At 38.5% G+C, this 16,526-nt stretch overlaps 1 protein-coding gene across 2 annotated transcripts in view; it reads left to right on the forward strand.

The window, feature by feature from the left end:
* LOC125227718 (protein phosphatase 1F-like) overlaps positions 1–16,526 on the forward strand; it is a 132,856-nt gene that overhangs the window by 770 nt on the left and 115,560 nt on the right. For both annotated transcript variants that reach the window (XM_048132019.1, XM_048132018.1), the window contains exons 2-3: positions 672–943; positions 16,083–16,192. In XM_048132019.1, the coding sequence (XP_047987976.1) occupies positions 774–943; positions 16,083–16,192 (280 nt within the window). In that variant the 5' untranslated portion in view covers positions 672–773. The remainder of the gene's footprint in view (positions 1–671; positions 944–16,082; positions 16,193–16,526) is intronic.

Here is a 16,526-nt window from a genome sequence, read left to right on the forward strand (position 1 = left end):
ATTATAAGTACTTATATTTTTTATGAAATTTGACATTGTTTTAAAAACATTTTTACTTCAATGAAATCTAGACTTTTAAAAAAATGCAAAAGCGATTTTAATTTTAAACTAATTAAGGCAAAAATTTTGACCAAAGAACCAGTTTCGGTCCTAAAATAGTTCGACTTTGATGCTAAATATCACAGAATCAATGAGCTGTGAAGTAGGTACCTAATTATGGGATGCTAGTTTGTTTAAAGACGATTCTGTTAATATGATATGCTTCAGAAACTATCGTAATATTCATAATAGCAATGGATTCAAATCGAAGCTCATCGGAGTAGAGAATCCCCTTAAGAAATGTCGTTATTTAATATATCATGGAAAAAATACAAATGTTTGCAAAGAACGGTGGCTTTATACGTAACTGCAATATTTGCAGGACAGAACGAAGTAATTATAAATGCACAGTGAAGGTTAAATATGAATAAAAGCGCGAGCGGAGCGAGCGCGAAATTTTTTCATTATCAAAACGTCGCTCCTGGCGGTTTGACCCTAGTGTAAATTCGCCACTGGCATGGACCCCAAAAATATAGTACTTTTGCGTACTATATATGCTTCATCTAGAATATAGTACGCTGGGCCAAAATATAGTACAGTACTATATTATATAGTACGGTTGGCAACCCTAGTTGACAGTGACTTCAACTTCGTTTTCTTTTGCTTGCTAACAAGGGATTGTTGATCGATTGTGTGATAATAGTTTATTCTGTTGACCTAATTAGTTTTTGAAAATGGGTGATAAAGAAGATTATTTGACGACGTACCGAGTGTTTTTTGAAAACTTTGCGGCGACAGTGAACCCCGAGGACCAGCTCCCAGTGAATATCGCGGGCTATACCATCACGGAGAGCGAGCTGCCGGGCGAAGTCTTGTACTGGACCACCCAGTATTTATCAGAGAAGTAAGTACTCATTTCAACATTTGTGATCATTGATGATGATAAAAAATTTAATGTAACTATTAGGTTAACAGACACACACTACACACTGGAACATAATATAACTTTTTAGAGTTTCTTGTAAGAAAATGAAATCGTTTTTAAATACATAATAGAAAATATTCGAGAAGAACAGTAATTTCTACACATTTTCTACATTGATCCTTGTATTGTAATGTATTGAAAGCTACCTTCATGAAAAAAAAAATGCCTCTTATTCATTAGAATTTTAAAGTATATATATATATATATGAAACAAAACTATGGAAACGGATTAAATTGCGTATAATGAATTTAAAATACATCCTGACGTTTCGAACTCTTTACAGCGTTCGTGGTCAACGGGTGACAGGAAAAATTAAAATGTGCAAAAGCGGGTAGCTTACAAGAAATATTAACGAACCATGACCACAAATAATCTAGATTTCTAAGGCAGGTTCACACACTATTAATAAAGCTAGTTATACAATATTCAAAAAATTTTTACCATTACTCTGTTAAAAAAAATAAATAATAATAATTAACCAATTAATCTACACAAAATTGAAAAAGAAACAAACTGCAAATGTCCAACACCATACAACACAAATGCCTCACAGCCTTCGTCGTGCTTGTTCCATTATCAGATGTACTACTGGATCCCAAGCCAAGCCGTTTCCATAGTTTTATTTCATGAGTAACTATCGCGGTAACCGAAGACAATATTATATATATATATAATTTTTTGCACTATATCTAACCATTTGTTCAGTGAGAGGGCCTAATACATTTTTAATTTTTAATGATTCTCTATTTATTACATCATTTGCCTAAGATGTAGGTATGTAATGTAGCCTGTGTGCTTTAAAATCAGTTGGACATAACTACCTACAATATACAAAATTGTAAAAATGATAAATGATGAACTCTGTGGGTCATTCACCTTGAAAACATCTTTAAAGGGCTGGCTTTCCTTGTTGTAACAGGTGTGTTCCTAACATATGTTGTACAAACATGTACCACAAATTTAAAATTACACTTTAGAACAATAGCTTCGTATTTGCATAATTCTTCTTTTATTTTAAAGTTTTGTTTATGTCTTAACCTATTGTATGTAAGTCCGAAGACTCACATGAGATACAAACATAATAAATCTCAGTCACAAATATCCATACTAATATTATAAATGCTAAAGTGTGTGTGTCTATTTGTTTGTCCATCTTTCACGGCAAAATGGAGCGACTAACTGACATGATGTTTTAGGTGGAGATAGTTGAAAGGATGGAGAGTGACCCTATACACTGAGGTATGAATGTATTGTTTGCGCAGTGTAATTGGTTGTGGCTGTCCACAGTGGATTTTATATTTTCCACCTTATGGTGTCTATCTATCTATCTATCTATAGCCATAGCTGGGCACCGTTAATCAAATAGGTAACTTCGATAATTGCTAATCCGTTACTAAAAAAGTTCACTTCGTTAATTGTTAAAGCGATACATTTTGACAAATTTAACGTACAAATTTAATTTAAGTTAAAGTTAATCGATAATCCATTAACATGTAAAAAAAATGAATTTTACTGTAGGTATTTAGTTGTATCAGTAATCCACTATAATGTATTATATTTCTGTAAAAGCCCGAAGTACACCAAGCCTATTGGACTCTAGGCTGCACGCGGAAGCCAGTGATCACCTGAGCTACTGCCGCGAGCTGTGTCAGGAGAGCTACAAAATTACAGCAGGCGGAAGCGTGATGCCAACAGTGTTGGGATTCTTGGGGGGACTTGGGGCGGTAGTAGAGGCTAGGGAAGTGAATGTGGTCGTAAATTGGGCTCGACTTTGCTGACCTATCACTAGAACAGTCGCCATGGTAAAACTTAGGATTCACCGAATCAACGTTGGTAAAAGCGAACCCACGTGGAGAATACTCCTTTAGGTAGTATTTCGGGCTTTTAGCGACCGACATCCGTAAAACCTGGGATTTACCGGTAAATCCTAAGATTTACCGTACTTCAAGCTTTTATAGTAGCGTTCGAAACATGTTTTTCGCAGCGCAGATGGCGCCTGTGCCCTGCTGGATTAACGGACTCGGAGAAGTTTAACGGAAGTAAACGAGTCCGGTAACATTTTTTAAAGTTAACTTAAAAGTTAATCCGTTAATCGGAATGTTAACTTCGTTAATTAACGATTAACGGATTAACGAGTTCTATCTATTCTATCTATCTATTTAGCCTTTTCTTCTGAACGTGGTGTTTGTGATTGTTTGTTTAGATGAAGTCGCGTAGTTCAGTGTGCCTGTTGGCATAGGCCTCCTCCAGCTCTTTCCAGTATTTCCTCTGCCTGTTACGAACGAGTTAATGCCCAGCTATGTTTATAGCAGCCTTTAAAGTGCCCGTCTTCGGACATAGGCCTCCTCTCCATTCCTCCACGCTTGTCGGTCCATTGCCATACGCATCCAGTTATCGCCAGCCAGTTGGCAGATGTCATCTCTCCATCTAATCATCATCATGGTGTATGTTTAAACATTTTTTTTTATTCGCTATTTGGTCAGTTAACCCGCCACCAGCCACTTGGTGATGACTAATTGTCACGAGTAATCAGTGGCCATGACTAAAACTCCCCCAGTTTTTCCATAAAAGCAGTACAGGTGATATATGCGCATAATAAAGCACTTGTCTAATTTGTCAGTGCGTTGTTCTCGGGAATTGCGTAATGGCTTGTAGCACACCTCGGACACTGGCGATCAAATATATGAAAGAGGCGCGTTCCTAGCACACAGTCTAAGCTCGTGTAGATAAACGCGTGCCATGCTTGTATGAGTGAAATATGGCAGGTCGACTGCTAGCGGGTTTGACAGGCGGTAACTGTCAGGTAACCGAGAGGGGGTGGGCGGCACTTTCAGCGGGGAGCGGGAGTGGCCATACTGTACGATAGTATTCTTTATTATACTGTGCTTGTAGCGGGACAATGCTGCTCATCCAGACAAGGGTGACAAAGTTCTGATTGAAAATTCTCAGGTTTTTTTTAACATGAGCACTTTTTTTTTCGAGCAACGGAGATGGTTTGGAGAAAATTACATACAATTTTTATATTAAAACGGCATTTGATCAGTGCATTAAACACAACTTTTCATGATACCAGTAATATACTACCTACCTACCAAGTACGATATTCGCATCAATTGTTTGTACTTGTAGCGTTTTAGAGTAGCGCGGACGACAAAATCAACTTCGAATACAAATTGGTCCCGCGGATCGCTCTGCGCGGACGGTCCGTGTGACACTAAAACCAGCCTGAACTAAGGGTTCTACATAAGTGTAGTAAAACCGAAGTTATACAATCGCCGAAACATAGCCCAAAATTCTGGGGCAATCCCCGTTTTTCCGGCCGTGTGGCGACTCTAATGCCGACCGGCGATCGCAATCTCGATCCAACTGGGATGACGTATTGTCCGCATTGTATAGGAAAAAACTACTCCATAATTACATACCAGAGGACAATACGTACACGTTCTAGTGCGATGATGATGATTCATTCACGAGCCCTACTTACCTACCTATGTTTATGAATTATTTTTCCCGTTAACAACACCGGAAGTCAACGATTAAGTTTTTTGGGTAGTTGATTTGATTACGTAAATTATAGGTTTACGGTAATCCATAAAAAACACTTGCCCGATATACTAATATCATTTTTCTACTACTACTGATAATATCCTGATACATAACTTCTCAAGTTCTACTGATATCGGAAGTACTCATAAATATGTACATAATGTACATAATAATAATGTAATGTAATGTAATGTGTATGTGTGTAAGTAGTAGTACATAAGTACTACTCATAATTCACAATGGAAACTTTTGATTGCATGGGAATAAAATAATCTGACCATATTGCAAAAGTGCGCTGCTCGTAAAAATAAGGCAAGCTCCAAAAGGATGTAAAAAGTCCGAGTTGCAACGAGTCTCAAGTTTCCATCCACTTGATACTAACTCAATTGTTAGGATATCAGTCATGTACCGAGTAATTATGTACATAAGGCAGATGAACTAATGAAGCGACGATTGATTCATTGATTTTTCACCAGCCGTTTGTCATCCTCGGATGTGACGTTATCAATTAGTCAGTGCAACGTGGCTTGTGCCCAGTGTCCACCACTTGTACACACAATATGTATTTTCCTATAGTTTACCTACCTATAGCTCATATAGGTGAGAGCACACGTGGAAGACCAATAACAATACGGGAAACATAAACACATCTTATGTAGGTACGTAAATAGCAATACTGCACTGTAAATGACGACTATTGGTATTATTGGTACAGTCGCCATCAGGTATCGGAGCGGTCAAGGTGCTCACAAATATCTGAACATGCCTCTATCACCTCTATTGTCATTGCCAAGCCGATATTTAAGCCGTGTTCAGATATTTTATCGCGACCCGGCCGCTTAGATATATCTGATGGTAACGGTATACAACATACAACGTATCTTTACTTATTATTCCGAGTCTAGTTTTTTTTGATTAATGTGACAAATGATTTGCAATAGGTAGTTACAGAATTACCCGTTAAAACTGGTTATGTTCAATAATAGGTACCTACCTGCCCATTGTTTTATTTTTATTACATGCAGAAGGCATATTCCGGTAACGTGATAGTGATAAACGTTAACCGTAGATAAATCGGTCGTCATTCAAATTTGTAGATAAATTCTTAGTCTTCCTTAAACCACCGTAGACCGTGTTTGCCTGTTTGGTTTATGATATGAGCCACAGAAGCAGATGATGAATGTTCGCAACATTAAGGAACTAAACTACCTTGGAACTTCATTATTAAACTCACCATTCAAAGTTAAGAATAAAGGCATCCATTATACCTATAGGCTTATGCTTTCTGCCGTATTTGCATGACGTCATGTGGGGTTAACCCATTTGTGCCCAGAGCCTGCTATTCACGAGACTAAACTACCACTCTGACTTTTCAGATAAGGGATAACCTGTATAAAAGTACCTAATGTAAGAACTCTGAGATCACCACTCAATCACTCACTAATTAGTTTGTCGTGTTGTTGAGAATTGAGATGATTGCTTTCGGTGGATAATGGAAATAACAACCCTCTTACCATTTCTTTGTCATCGCCCACCCAGCGGGAGGTGTTCGACTCTGACGTGCGTGTGATATAGTGATATTATATAATATTTACGCGTATTAGGTGACACTATCCACTACTCCCCTTTATTTTCACGCACTGCTCTGCAAGGTAAAGGAATGACCGCTCTGAACCCGCCGCTTCCGTGCTCACAGATGTTCCCTTCAATGCACCCGGATGCGCTAGCCAAATGACGCTAACGAAAGAACATTCCTACTCATGTTATTTGCTTTACGCATTCGTGTGTATTTTACCTCTTTTACTCATATTCCGGCCTTCGAAGGTGTTATTTTTCTCAGGAGTTTCCAACCAATGAGTAGAGACTAGAGAGACGGCAAGGAGACGAAAAAGTTATCTTAAATGTATGATCTTCGGATTTTTATTGCATTTATTGACAACCATTATCATTAACTTGTCACAAACGGAAGGCCGCCGGCCGGGCCGATGCAGTAAATATTTTTGTATTATTTGAAATCTAGTTTCTTTCGGTTTCGGTCCAGTTTCCAAGGAAGGACTGATTTAGGTAATGAATATTTATCATAGCCAAGTGCAGGGGACAAGGGCCATCTGGTTCTGACTGACTTACACTGTCTTAGGCTCCAGTTTCTAATGCAAAAAAAAATTGAACAGGGATCTGAGATGGAAAAGGAGAAATGAAAGAAGATCTCGAAAATCATCGAAATTGGTCAAGATCGGAATATTTAGGAAATGTAGAGAGATGTGAGAAAGGCTTGGCAGTGGTATACGCTGAACTATACTTTCCTCGTAAAAGTAAGGTTAGTTACTAACAAATAGATAGTATTGAAAAATCACCGGCTTTAGCGATGAGACAGCGAGTAATGGGGATCGTGATAAGTCCGTGGATTCCTGCTTGAATCTACCGCTATTTATTATGTCACTTTTAAGGATATGCAATGAAAGGCATTTCAAAGGTACGAGGGCGACGGCAATTTCTAATATTTGGTGGTGGTGGTACACTCGGATGGTGTTTTTTTACGCACTAGTGCGAGAAGTTGTTCATTATATGTCAGGTCGAAACTTCGGAGGGCCATCTGTACTGAAAAACGTCGTACGATACACCTGCGAAGAGGAAATTCGTAACTCGTGTCGATTTAAAACTGATCGTGTTTTAATTTATCGCCACTCGTTTCGAACTTCCTTTTTTACGCACTTGTATCGTAATGTACTATTATAAAACAATTTTAGAAAAAAATGCGTTCATATATTTTGTAGAAGTTAAGATGCTACCTAGGTACCTACTAGATATTGGATTGAAACTTGTAAGACCCAATATCAAGTAGACCCAATCTAGTATTATAGCGGAGAAGTATTTGCATAATAATACAAAATAAATAACAATTCCATGAATAACTGCATATTACTTAGTCCGTTTTCACATTATCCGATCCGATATCGGAAGTCGGGAGAATTTCAATAGAAAAAATCCAAGATGGCGCCTGTAATGTATGGGATATCGGTCCGACATCCGATATCGGATCGGATAATGTGAAAACGCACTTACAGTTAATTGTAGTCGTTATATAATTTTTATTAAGAAACCATAAGTAGTAGTTCATATCGCTTATCTAATCGCTTTCATTCTACTTAACCAGACTGGAAAGATTACGATCGAATGTGTATGGGTTCTTAGGTACTCCCCTATGCACGATGGTCATGTCGGTTCATTATGAAACATTTCTGAAGTAATAGTTATGAAGTACGGTTAATTTGTTTTCAGTACAGATGGTGTTTTTTTACGCACTAGTGCGAAAAGTTGTTCATTATATGCCAGGTCTAAAGTCCGGAGGCTCATCTGTACTGAAAAACGTCGTACGATACACGTGCGAAAAGGAAATTCGTAACTCGTGTCGATTTAAAAACGTTTTGAACTTTTTTACCCTTCGGTCGTGTTTTAATATATCGCCACTCGTTTTGAACTTCCTTTGTTAATTTATAGCTGCCAAACGTTAAAGCTGACAGCAGGCCAGTCTATCCTCGCGGCGTACGTAAAAAAAAACTGCAGTAAAAACATAATAGGTCTCATTCCAATTACAGAGCATTCGAATATAAAGCAATAGCCAGCGAGGTGGTCTCGTATTAACAGTATCTACGTTATATCATATACATATTTACATAGTACAGTCGCCATCAGATATATAAGAGCGCCCGAGGTAGGCAATAGAGGCGTGTTCAGATATTTTTGAGTACCTCGGGCGCTCTTATATATCTGATGGCGACTGTACATACAATTAACCCGGTACCCCCGGTACCTAAGAGTACACTTATTGCGGCTTCATTCATGTTTTTTCATTCTTTGACCGCCAAAGGCGTTAACTGACTACTGCCCAATATCAACCTTTGTAGGTACATTCTGAAAAGGTTCACGATGACGAGTTGCACACAATGGGTTTTACTCCCGTAGGAGTGATCAAAGGGTTAATTTTATTGTAATGTTATAGTGACTTATGAGAGTTTTGAATTTACATTAAAAAAAATGTAGAATTTGCATTCAAGTCCTCTTTATCTAGAGTATACCGTCAGGCGTCAATCTAGGTGGGCTTATGCGATATTCTATAATAATGTGTAATTCGCGGGACGCTCCATTTCTTCCCGCCTGTGCGGTAAGCGACCGTACAAGCAAATTGCATGTTACGACCATCTGCCGAGTTGCGTAACCTAACTGCATTGGATTGCAATTACAATAGCAATTTGTTTACTTGATGCGGTACGCGTGTACGAGTATTGTTTACTAATTAGCTGAAAAGGCTATTGACGATCTGTCGATTATCGAATTGGTGCGAGAAGTCGGTGTTAGTACTCGTAACGTTTGCAGCTTTAATCCAAAGAAAATTTGAAAATTCACAGTCCTTTTTAGAGTTCAGTCTTTTCTAGAGGTAAGAAAATAACCGAATAAATGTAAATAAGTGACTGGTCTCTTTTCGCACAGACGCTACCCTTAAAACATTTTGATGGCCTGAGGCTGAGACATATGTCAATACGAAAAGTCGGATTGGCATGTGGAAAGATGTAATAGACTGATTACACTATTGGGCGTAGAAATTTTTTTTAATGTGCACAAAAACCAAATCGCAGCTAAGCTAATACTGATAGTCATGTTCGTCTAAATTACTGTAGGTACCAGTGGCGGCTGGTGAATTTTTTTGCTAGGCAACACTATAACTGACATTAAGGTACTTTATTAGTAGTCAATTTTAGGCAAGCCGGTGGGAATCGGCTTGTATGGACCAGCCGCTGCTGGTAGGTACTGAATATGACATGAGTCTTTACATATCATTATTTTTAAATCGGGACTTAATCGCGTATAACTACATATTAAACTGACCTCCAACGTTTCAAGGACGGCGTTGTCCCCGTGGTCTCGGAGAAGACTGGCTTGAAATGACATCAACACCTTCTGACAGCCGCGCGAGTTTTTCGAACTACCCGCACTTGGTTTTGATTATCAACTTGAACTGTTTGCGCACTAGGGATGTTACTCTGTCGACATACAACACTGACGATATTCGATTTAACGACTGTCGATATTATTTTCGGCTTACACTTATTAATGACAGGATTCCATGTGGATGAGATCCTAAAACCTTCGTCCCGATTGAAATTGCGATGTTTTTTGATTTCAATGGCTTCACGCACTTTTCTACTGTAGAAATGGCGTTCCGTGGAAAGGACTTTAGGGTCATGTAGTTCGATCCAGTGGTTTGGCCCTGACTCTAACAAATGTTCAGCCACGGCAGACTTGTTGACCTGACGATTTTTCACAGCCGCGATGTGCTCCTTTACCCTTTCTTCTATGGTGCGCTTAGTTTCTCCAATGTAGGAGCTACCACAACTGCAATCAATTTTATAAACGCCAGGTGATTGAAACGGTATAACGTCCTTAGGTGATTTTAGGCTTCCTGCAACTTTGGATAATGGCGTGTACACCGTCTTTATAGAGTACTTTCCAAGTACTGTACCAACCTTATCCGTCACACCTTTAACATACGGCAGAAATGCCGGTTGAAATCAAATCATTGAAATCAAAAAACATCGCAATTTCAATCGGGACGAAGGTTTTAGGATCTCATCCACATGGAATCCTGTCATTAATAAGTGTAAGCCGAAAATAATATCGACAGTCGTTAAATCGAATATCGTCAGTGTTGTATGTCGACAGAGTAACATCCCTAGTGCGCAAACAGTTCAAGTTGATAATCAAAACCAAGTGCGGGTAGTTCGAAAAACTCGCGCGGCTGTCAGAAGGTGTTGATGTCATTTCAAGCCAGTCTTCTCCGAGACCACGGGGACAACGCCGTCCTTGAAACGTTGGAGGTCAGTTTAATATGTAGTTATACGCGATTAAGTCCCGATTTAAAAATAATGATGTGTAATAATCGTGAAAGTTTAAATCAGAGTCTTTACATACCCAATAGTTATAGAATAAGTACATCGATGCTATACAAGCAATGTAAACTATAGTCATTATTGAATGTCTGGACACAGTGCGTTCGTGTGAATGAGTAAACGTCCATGTAAGCTGTTACATTATTCATACAGCCCTAATGCATTGGTACGAAATATGAAACTGGCTCTAGTAAACACATACACACACGATAATAAGATGTCAGTGTCTTAATATAGACTTGTGAAACTTGGCAATATAACGCTTGAGATCATCAATTAGTGTGCATCTGAGCGTGGGGTCTTTAAAATTCATGGGTATAAAAAGAGTTGCGCAATTATCTTGAGGGATAATCAAAAGTAGAGAGGTGCCGATTAACTTTTACGCACGTACCCATCAACATTTGGTCGATGTACGTCACATCACATACCAAATAAGTTGTTCTTATGTCATGTCACCTCTTGTCGAGCCGTGTGATAGCCCAAATTGTTTCGGTTTAGCCTTATCCATAATGGCATCGTTAACAATATAACAATACCTGAGACTACTGCTGTACTGTAAAGGGGTTTATCTCAAGGAGATTTGTACCGCCAAACCTTAAACAAATAACAAACAAAAGAAGAATAGCGAACCATAGCCAACCGTATCAACCTCAGCCAATTATTACGATATGGCTGCTGCAACTTCTACTGCATGACTACAAGAAAATCTTTCATATGGAAATAGGTTTGGACTGGACAACCCATAAGTAGAAATTTTGCGACTGATTCATTTATGAAAATTGTGCGTTAATATCACGCACTCTTACATTAAGTGGTGAATTGGTGATGTCTGCTACTTGACAATTGAACCGAACAATACGCTAAAAAAACTATGCCAAATGGTGCCGCATACTGAATAATTACCGAATGTTCGGCGCACCTCTAATCAGAAGGTCTCTTCAGCTTTCTCTATTGGACGTGGGATGCCGTAGGTTGGTTACTTGGATGCACAAATTGGCACGAGAGCCGCGTGGGACGCGGATGCCTGATAGTACCATTGTCAACAAACTTGATTGGACAATCTTGGACCTTATTTAAAGCTGATAAGGTCTGCAGAAGGTAAAATAACCGAGTTTCTGTTATTACGGGAGTCAACGTACCGCTCCGCACTGCCCTTCATGTTTAACGTTAATCAGTTAAATTACGGTCATGGGGATCAACTGTTGACTTCTAAATCTCTTAAGACAGGCCTTGAGTGTCTTTATATCACATACAAGATGTAGTGCGAAAAGTGTTTCCTTCGTTTAAAGGTTCGTATTTGTGATGCTAGTTCAGTTAATGTCAGTACATCTTGTACCGAGAGAGACTGACTGAAATGAAATGAAATGAAATGAAATGAAATGAAATGAAATGAAATATTTATTTTTCAAGTAGGCATATTACAATGCGCATATGAACGTCAAATAAAGCTACGCCGGCTCTAACCTTACGCCTCAGCCTCGAGAAGATTTCAGTCCCCCCTCAGTTGGGAGGGGGGTATCCACTATGGGACCGGCAAGAAACTCGGCGGGCAACTTCTTTTCAAAACATTACATCTTATAATTAACATGCATTAAATAACAACATACAATTTAACATGCAAAAGTATTCATCAAGGAATATGAAATGGAAAAGGAAATAGCATGACACGTTCGTACGTTTCTGTAACAATACGTAGGCAACTCTTTTCGCACTACATCTGTACACCCTAACTAAATAGGTTTGTTCCTTGATAATTTCGTGATTTTTCTGCCTGTCTTCACGTTGAAAATATCGAAAAGTCACTTGTTTAAGTCAGTAAAACGCTAGATTCAGAGACAGACCATTTTAGGACTGGTTTAAATTCTTAATCTGGTTTAAATTAATAAGTTACTAACGTAACAGATCCTTCACTTGCCCGCAAAATGACAAATACCTAATACGCTTTATTTAACTAATATGTACTAACAAGTTCCTACGTAAAACTCAGAAGAATAGTAGGTACGTGGTACGTGATCAGTTGATCACAAAGGCGGGCGCGTGGCGCCCCTCGACCACTTGTTCATTCGAATGAACGGGTAGCGTGTAGGTACGCGCGACCGCGAGCGAGTGACGTAGGCCTGTCTAGACGTAGAAATGTCCATATCTTATTCCATCTGATTTTAGAAATAAAATTGTACGATTATAAAGACAATGGATTCTTCATTAATTCATGGCCGATAGTGATGAAATAAAAAGATTTGCCAACGATTTCAACGACTCTGAATTTTATCAACTCTCGGATTATTCCATACATAGTTTAAACAAACGCAGCATCTTTCGAGCAGTTTGACCTTCCAGCCGGAACTGAAAATTTAATATCCGGCGCTAGCCTGTCTTTACGACCACAGACAACAGATGCGCCACTTGACTTGAGTGTTCTTAACTCGATTGCTTTGCCTCCACGCCGTACGAATTAGCTTTAATTTGTGGTGTCATGCCATGGGACGTTTTCCGATTTATCGGTACGGAGAGCACTGACCTGCATGCACTCGACAGACAGACGTATCCGCATTTTATTTTGTAAACCTACCTTGAAAGAGGGCGGAGTGAACGCCCGTGTGGTTTATTTATCCTGGTCTATTCTTCCGTCTGATATAAATAGCGTATGTATTTCTGCTTATCTTTTACTACTGACCTGCCGCTTACCAAGTTTACTAGCACTAAACCATCGAAAATAGACCAATTAAAGCTTTAGTACGCAGCCTGTGTTGAGGACTGAGGAGTACCTAAGGAGTCTGACATGTTCGAGACATAGTCTTGCTTTAAAACACCTTAGGATAGGGTTCGTTATGGTTATTATATAGATAACCTGGATACCTTCTAAAAAAAAAAAATATTTATTTCAGACCAAAGTCCATACAGTGAGCAAATACATTTTTAAAAACTTATTCTAATTAAATTAATTAATAGTTATAGTTAACAATGTACTGGACAAAAAGCTGAGTGCCTTGGTAACAGAATTACTATAAGAACTATCTTTGAAGCTGGGAACATGCTAGTTACGAGGTTACGACTGCTGCGATTACCTCGACGAAATGATAACATTACTATTTACTAGACCACTAGATGACTAACAATCGCGTTTGCTTCATTTCATGACAACTGAAGTCGCAGCATGTGCAAAAACAACGACTCGAGCTATCAAGTACATGAAGAAAAGGGAATAGATTGCGATATTTAGATACGGTCGCGATAACGGTATCAGCAATGATGTCATTGTACTCTATTACCATGTTTGGGCGGTTCACAGATCTAGGTGATCCAGCGTAAAGTGCGTTCTTTGATAACCCATAGTGTTAAACAATCTCAAGGTTCTAAACTTACGCTGGTTTCTCTCACATTTAGATTTGCGCGCTCGTAAGAGCTATAGGAATACACTACCAGACGCACCACCTACCTCATTCTTATCGGCTGGCTTGTGTCATTCTCTGGGTAAATCTTTTGTTTACAAACCGTTTTGTTTCACATAGATTGTTTGTTTACTTTGGTGGCATCCAATCGATTATTCGTGATGTAAGACGCGGTTTCATTGAACTTCTGATTATAAAAACCGGTCGTACCTATACATGTATTATGTAGGTAGTTAAGTACCCTTTAACATGAAATATTTTGTTTTAAATAATGGTTATATTTTATTAACAAGCTGCTATTTTACATACATATAATGATATAAAATTGACACTGGTTATTTTAAAATGAATTAACAAATTAAATATTATTTACGATATTTTTCTTAGACGTAAAGACGAAAAAGTTGGTTTAATATTCATAAGTTCGCGAGCAGATTTAATGATATTACATAGTTATATTGGTGAGTTGTTTGAAACCTCAACGGAATTTTAAGATATACGAAGGTTCTGGTTTTTAGGGTTAGGTAAGGTAGACACTGATGTAGATGAATCTTATACTTACCTAATTTAATACACTCTTTCAAAATATGTATGTGGTTCTGACAGATTTATTGTATATTTCACCGACTCTTTCACAGTAAGTATAGGTAACAGTGGCGGGGCATCGATACAACTCGATTCCTTACGGATTCCCTAAAATTCTCCAGTATCTGTAGGTTCATACAAAACAGATCCCGAAAACCCCTCCGGCTTTATCAACGAAAATCTTCACGCCACGCCACTGATAGGTAGGTATACTTACTAGTATGTTTTGAAGAAAAGTTTGTATATAAAAAAGCAAAATCGGGCGACCATATCACGTACTATAAATAAAATCAATAAGACATAAAAAAATATGTGAGGCAAGGAACCCTACCTCGCATAAAGCTAACCCGACTCCTTGCCATTTGCACTTTGCTCAAGAATTTTTCACGATACCCTCGTGCCAAGGCCCTACTTTTATATTCTTTTTCACTGATTATATTTTAACAGGCTCATATTTTATGTACATCGCATCAGTCTGTCGTTATACCTATATAAACAGTGTAAAAATATGAATGCACAAAAGTTTCTCAAAAATAGGTCCCATAGCTCTTACTTCGACAAGTTAAGCGCTGGGATATACCTATTTTTGAGCAGCATATAGTCACGCCGGTTCTGGGGGGAGGGGTCGACTTTATGTACTACTCATACGTGTCCTACAATGAGGAAACGCCTGTTAGGTGCAAGTAACATTGTATACGGCAGCAGCACGTGCGATGCAGTCGAATTAATCGCCAGCTGATTTCAACGCCCGCTCGAAATAGACTGCCATGCGGGCGTTTTGGGGCACATGCACCGTTGACGGAGTTGACTGATTGATGATGAAGCTTATTGCGACGAGATACGTTTTATAGGTGGTTAATGAAGTGTATTGTTATTGGTTACGTTACGTCTGTATTCCTATTCCCACTGCTCATTCTGAGGAGGTGAGCTTTCAGTTGAAGCATTATTACCATTACCATTATGTATCATTTACTCTTTGGTCATGTGTTAAATATACTAAACATGCGTAATGGGGTCACACCCGACTATAAATATATTGAAGATGTGTAAGAAAGTAGGGACCTGCATACATACATATTGTTTTCATTGTATGTTTATTTACTTATCCCAAGGTCGATGAAATTCATGTAATCTATGTAAGCATAAAACGACTGTAAGACATTGAAAAATCTCCAGTAAGATTAGATAATGCAGATGAATTTATGCAATGCATATAGACTAGAGGTTGAAATTTCCAACCTTGAAAAATCTCCAGTAAGATTAGATAATGCAGATGAATTTATGCAATGCATATAGACTAGAGGTTGAAATTTCCAACCCATTTTCCAAAATATTCCACGACTTTTTCTGTGAATACTTTAACTTAACAGTCTACAGGAATTCAGGAATTATGAATTGACACAATCATTGAATGAAAAAAACCAACGAGGCTAAAATATCGTCTAACCTAACCAGTATTGCACTACGACAATACAAATTCTCTCGTCTAACCTAATCAGTATTGCACTACGACAATACAAATTCTCGGTCTAAGAAATAAAATGTCGCTAATACGTCACGTCCAAGCTATAACTTATTTCTGCTTTTTCCAGACAATGTCCCTCGGCACTATTGACCCCGCTGCTGCGGATAATCCTGGACGAGGTCCGCGTGGCGTCCAAGAAGCAGCCCGCAGAGTTTGGCTACAAAGCCGACGAGTCTGGTAAGTTGGCAGCCGATCCCTAATAATAGTAGTAGTAGTAATCACTTTATTGTGTACAACAGATTCATATACAGTTTACAGGAACAGAGGTACAAAGGCGAACTTATCCCTATAAGGGATCTCTTCCAGCTAACCTTATTAATCACGTCTGGCTGTCTATATGGCGACTTTGAATTGCCTATTTGGGTTGACAACTTGACATTTAGTTTGTTGTGTTGTTTTCTTTGTCAGATGTTGATAAGCGTAGAAAACAGCTACGAAAACTCAATTTTTGGGCAACACAGACCATGATAATATAATTTTCTGTAAATACCGAGAAAACAATTAAAAGCAG

This window comes from Leguminivora glycinivorella, chromosome 7 (genome assembly GCF_023078275.1).
Source record: "Leguminivora glycinivorella isolate SPB_JAAS2020 chromosome 7, LegGlyc_1.1, whole genome shotgun sequence".
Classification (NCBI taxonomy): domain Eukaryota; kingdom Metazoa; phylum Arthropoda; class Insecta; order Lepidoptera; family Tortricidae; genus Leguminivora; species Leguminivora glycinivorella.